The 6,211-nt window shown below is 41.2% G+C and overlaps 1 protein-coding gene across 1 annotated transcript; it reads right to left on the bottom strand.

Annotated features, from left to right (window-relative positions):
* Nucleotides 1-2,281: 2,281 nt before the first annotated feature.
* LOC114910923 (cortexin domain-containing 1-like) lies at nucleotides 2,282-2,514 on the bottom strand. The gene has a single exon (XM_029253412.1). The coding sequence runs from the start codon at nucleotides 2,512-2,514 to the stop codon at nucleotides 2,335-2,337; it is 180 nt and encodes a 59-aa protein (XP_029109245.1). The 3' UTR covers nucleotides 2,282-2,334.
* Between the last annotated feature and the right edge of the window lie 3,697 nt (nucleotides 2,515-6,211).

Genomic DNA, 6,211 nt, shown 5'->3' with positions numbered 1-6,211 from the left:
AAATTCAGTTTAATAAAATTTTGCAAAAATAAGCAACTTATCTTTTGCTCGACATGCCAAACCTCTATGGCATATGAAAGACTGGAACTGTTGCAAGTGGTGGTACCTGGCAGGTAGTTGCTAACGTGAATGTTAACGGATCAGACTGTATTTATATGAATATGACTGAATATTACCAGATACGACAGCAATTAAGTGATTCATGTCTAACATGGTATGGCAGCTTGATGGTTTCAGGCTCCACTGCCCAGTGAGCAGAGTATGAGACATCTGAATATTTGCACTGTTATTTTTCAACTGAGGTTTCACTACTGACCAGCTTTCATTCCCACATCGTCCTTCTCCGAAGAAGGACGGAAAACACAGAGAGAGCTGGGAACAAGCAGCAGAGATGGCAGTGATACGAGTAAAATGGATACCCGTAGCAAGGGGTGATCAAATCTACGATTAAAACCTTCGTTCAAACCTAGAATTAAATGTGATCACATGTTTTGGCATCGAGTTGCTTTGTGGTTTTGTTAACAGAGCAGTATGTTTGGATCCGTTGGACTATTGGGAAAAGACTTTGTTACTTCAGTAAAAATGTGCAATGATAATACAACTGTAATAATAAATGGTTATACAATTGTACAGCCATTTATTATAATAAATTCTTGTTATAATAAATGGTTGTACAGTTGTTAGTCATATATGGTGAATGCCTATGCCAAGTAGATAAATAATGTAGGATGTGTTTCTCCTTGTAGGCTGCAGTGAGATGGGGCCTTTCTGAGAGCCATTATGGACGGACTCTGTTGAACTACCGTAGAGCATGAAACCATGTTTCTTAGCTCTGTCACGTCAAGAAGAGAAAAGGCACAGAGCAAATTACAGTATCATCAAAGAAAATTAAATGATAAAGGAGAGTTTCACTGAAATAACAAGACACAGAGTTCACTTGTCAGTTAATTTCATGTGAATTGGCCCTTCTTTCACCTCTGATCCGAATATGTACTATTAATGTTTAAGTGCACTTATGGCTATATAAAAGGGCAAGGTACCTGATATTGCTGAAAGCTAATTATTACTATTTAATACTTTTATGTTCTCAAAATAATGTTGGAATGCATTGTTTGGGTTATAAGATTTTTTATTTGCTTTAAAGAAAAAAGACAAGTTGGAATTTGTTCAACGGCATTTCACTAAATCATCATTATGGAACAGCTTTCGAGTCAGAGATCCTGTCGCTGCTCTGATGGGAAGATTAAACTAATTAGCATAATCCAAAATTGTCCAGCGGCACCTGCTCATATGTATTTACATTTACTCCGTTAGCTGACACTTTTCTCCTAAGCAGCTCACAATTTTTTATTCATTTATGCAGCTGGGTAATAATAAGTGCTCTATTTAATTGCTCAAAGGTCTTAGAGCTAGAAGGAGGAATTTGAACCCCCAACCTTGGGGGCCAAAGGCAGCAGCACTAACCACTAGCTTGCCATGGATTCATTAGGCTGACCTTTCAGAAGCAACTAAGTGAAAGTAAATTTACACAGACTGACACATAAGCCTGTTGAATATAAAGCTTTTGTGCACAGTTATCCAGAGCTTGTAATTCTGTAATTCTGTGAGTGTCGTTTAATCAGCAATCAGTAATAATTTATGTTTAACATAAAATAAACCTCCATTATCCATCTTTAAATCTCTATCATCCATCTTTACAGTTCAGTGGGCAAGTTTTACAGTTTAGAAATTAGGTTTCTAATCAATATTGCAAGCAGAAAGTAGAACCTTTACCAGGAATTGAGCAGATAGTGGTAACAGAATAATAGTGATGATCAGTGAGGCTTCTTCACAGGAATCTAGAAGTTTTCGTATAGAAAAACTATTGTTTTCTATCATTGCTGACTTGGTAAAGTTTGGTTCTTCACCCTTTTAAGTAATGGGGAAAAGGGAAAATGCTGGAGTAGATCAGTGAAGACCAATCAAATGTTCACCAGGTAGGAGCTGGTCAACCTTGTTTTGTGTGCCCACCTGATGAGTTCCACGTTTCTGGATCAGATGCCAAGGAACAAACCTCGCTGCAGTCAAAGGTCATCTATGCCACTCGGAGTTGGTCCTAAAATATTGTCTCGGTACATTAGCACCCAACACCCTAGATGTTTGCATTAGTCCCTTTTCAGTCTTAGGGAAGCAACCTGAGTGTTTGCTGTCCCACGTACCGTTGAGTCAGGCCTCTTACAGATGTCATTTTCGTGGTTCCCGGTAGCCATGAAGGCGGACGTGGAGATGAGTTTGTGGGTTCTCTCAGGTGGAAAACAGGTGCTTCCCCACCCAGGTGGAGCTGGGAACTCTTTGCTAGTCGTCCAGGTGCTGTTCCTCCCAGGTGGAGGTTGGAATGGCACTGTAGGGGTCCATAATAACCTTGGCACAGCGGATAATCATGGCTACCAGCAGGAGACACAGGAAGGCAATGCATGCTAAAGTTAGTCCCTGGTCCACATCAATAAAGGCAGGGTCAGGTGTTGCCTCCTCCATGGCTTGTGAACGTCCCCAGGTACCTGTGTCAGTGAGGCTACCATCTCATCTGTGTGGGGGGCACAAATACGCTGGCATTAGAGCAGATTCCAACCCACACTGATGCTCAAATTGTCCAAACTGGTAGTTGTTTTGGTGACACAGTTATCCAGACATATTGATTCATTACAAGCTCACAATTCAATTGCATTCATTTTCATTTGTGAGAAGTTTTCAGTATTGTTTTATGTGACTTGAATCCAATTACCAAAGGTGCCTTTTTTATTAAAATCAATACAGAATGTTCAGTTGAAAATGTCATTAAAATACAATTCAATTCTGAGAGTTTCTGTTTGTCTTTGTATTTATTATAACGAATATAAATAATTAATATTTGCATTTATTTAATAATTCATCCGTTTTGTTAGAAACTGAAGGAAAATAACCAAACTAACCCTACTGTAGCACAAAAACCTTATGGGTTTGAGACCCAACACACACACACACACACACACACACACTCTCTCTCTCTCTTTCAGAACCACTTGTCCTATACAGGGTCGTGGGGAACCAGAGCCTACCCGGTAACACAGGGCGTATGGCCAGAAGGGGAGGGGTCACACCCAGGACGGGACACCAGTCCACAGCAAGGCACCCCAAGCAGGACTTGAACCCCAGACCTACCGGAGAGCAGGACCCGGTCCAACCCACTGCGCCACCACGCCCCCTTTCTGTCACAAAACAACTGATACTAATTGTTGTCCAGAATATAATATCCATTTTTGAAGTAAAATGATTGTGTACTGGGTAAAAATGCTATTACATTGTATAATAAGATCATTTTATGAAAAAGGGTATATATTTTCATAAGCCATTTTAAGGGATTTTTCATTGTATGGAACTCATACTCATGGAGATTTATTATGAGGACTGAGTGTATAATCCGTATAATCTGAGTGCAGGTGAGGTGAGTTTTAATGTACACTGACCCTGGCTGAGTAAATGGATATTTATTTTGAAGAAGTACTGAATAAACGGCGTTCCCATGTATCTCCTCTACTGATTTCTCCGCATTAGTTCCCATAGCTGCCCAGATCAAATTTAAGACCCTGGTTATGGCCTACAAATACATCAGTGGAACTGCTCCCAGCTATCTACAAGACTTGATTATTCGCTACACGCCAACCAGACTGCTACACTCATTCACATCTGCCCTCATGGTGGTCCGACAGACGAAAGGTAAAGAATGGAGGTTCTTGGTTCTGGCTCCATTGTGGTGGAACGACCTCCCCCGCTCACTCAGAACTGCTGAATCTCTGTCCGCATTTAAAAAGGATCTTAAAACTCATCTCTTCCGGACTCACTCCCGCCATAATCTAAGTTCATGTAAGGTGTAAATGTTCATGTGGCATAACTTTAAGATCATGCCAGAATAAACCTTTACACAGCTACTCCTGTAATGCATATATATATAGATATACACACACACACACACACATTATCAGAACCGCTTGTCCCTTACAGGGTCACGGGGAACCGGAGCCTACCCGGCAACACAGGGCGTAAGGCCGGAGGGGGAAGGGGACACACCCAGGACGGGACGCCAGTCCGTCGCAAGGTACCCCAAGCGGGACTTGAACCCCAGACCCACTGGACAGCAGGACTGCGGTCCAACCCACTGCGCCACCGCGCCACCGCACCCCCTATATAGATATATCAAAAAAAAATTACTTGGAGGGTAAATCGGAATCGTGGCTATTCTGATAAAATTTTATGCAGTTACTCATGTGATGCATATTGGTTCATATGGTGGAAAGTACCAAACTAACTGTACTTAAGAATTATGCATCTGCATCCAAGTCTCTTCCTGATAATGTAATGAATACATTGTATTTTCTATGAGATGTACGTCACTTTGGAGAAAAGCATCTGCTTAATGAATACATGTAAATGTAAATTTAAATAAATGAACTGCATTAATGATTACTACTAGGAATGCAAAAATATATTTATATTATTATAATCTATCTGTCTGAATTGTTGGTCGTTTCCTCTGTTAGCAAATAAAACTGGCAGTATGTGGTTGGCAATTCCCCAACTGATTTTTTAGGAGGCCCAAGTGTTTGAGTATGTACATTTATTTATCTAGCTGCTGCTTTTCTCCAAAGAGACTTACAGCTATTTACACAGGAGCCGTTTAGGGTAAATACCTTGCTCAGAGGTACAACAGCAGGAGGTGAGGGTCAAACCTGCAATGTCCAAGGGCAGCAGCTCTAACCACTACACTACCAGCTGCCTCTCATTATGGCCTACTGAAATATGTAGGTGAAAATTAACACATCTAAAATTGTGTGTGAACAGTTGAGTGGTGCAGAAGCTAGAGCCTCACAGGACGTAACCTGTGTCATACCTTGTGTTTCAGGGATATACTCTGGACCACCATGGTCCTGCAAGTGGTTACTGACAATGAAAATTTTTTTTGGCATTCTTCAGTATTGACATCTGTGTGCCAGTTTCATGATTCATGATTTCTATTAAATGATTTATAAAACAGGGTTTCCAAAACTACGCCTGTGATTTCTTATGTTTAATCTTAATCATAATCAATCAATCATAATCAATAATGGGACCAAAGAGGAACCAGGAGACCCACACATATAAATCAAGATAACACCATCTTGAGAACTCAGTGACCATATAATAAGGTTACCAGCATTGCCAAATTGATCCGCTGTGTCCCCTATGTTGAGACTCCTTCTGTGCGGAAAATAAGCTGATGCAAGCAAACTTCTGCGCAGAGCTTGGACATTAACATGACGAATTACCAGGAGAGTGCAATTTGATTACACCTGATCACTAGCCGCTCACATCGAAAACTGTTCTTTCTGCAGAGAAGTTAATCTGTTTAGCTCCTTCTGTCTGTAAGTTGTTCACCTCGTGAAGCCGGAGCAACAGGGAACCTTAGCGGGGCATATGAAAAGCCAAATGGTATTAAATGATGTATAGCGATGCCAAGTAGCAGACTGATATTATCAGTGCAGTGCCAAGCCTGACTGCATTTTAATCATTACTAGCTTGGGCAACTGGCACTCAAAGCTGATGGCAGAGCAACGGCTTCATCCATTATTAATGGTGTCAATATAAAACACTCAAAATTGCTTTTAATCAATTATAGTTCACCCAACTTTAAGATGAGAGTGTCGTAAGAAATAGGAGCCATGGTTATTACTGGCAGTCTTCTTGAAACTCTGTGTTTATTGCTGTTAAGCATTAATTGCCCTAAATTAAACTCATTTTGGGGGAGCAGTGGTGCAGCAGGTTTGGCTGGGACCTGCTCTCTGGTGGGTCTATGATTTGAGTCCTTCTTGGGGTGCTTTGTGGTGGACTCACGTCCTGTCTGGGGTGTGTCCTCTTCCCCTCCAGCCTTGTGCTCTGTGTTGCTGGGTTAGGCTCTTCCCTGCCTTGGGACAAGTGGTTGTACACATTTTGTGTGTGAACTCATCTTGTAATTACCCATGACCTTATTTGAACTGTGTTTACCCTCATTCCTTGTTCGCTCCAGGATGGACCTGGTATTCTACACTGATTCATCATTTGGCATGTGTGATGAATGCAAGCTATCGAATGGTCTTGGCCTTTCTTCTCATGGGCATAACCAGTGACCTGTCAGGTTTTATAGATGATACCTGGGCACTGAGCTATGAGGAAAATCAATGTA

Source organism: Scleropages formosus, chromosome 7 (genome assembly GCF_900964775.1).
Source record: "Scleropages formosus chromosome 7, fSclFor1.1, whole genome shotgun sequence".
NCBI classification, from domain to species: Eukaryota; Metazoa; Chordata; class Actinopteri; order Osteoglossiformes; family Osteoglossidae; genus Scleropages; species Scleropages formosus.
The sequence above is the reverse complement of the archived record's forward strand: the minus strand, read 5'-3'. Positions and strand labels throughout refer to the sequence as shown.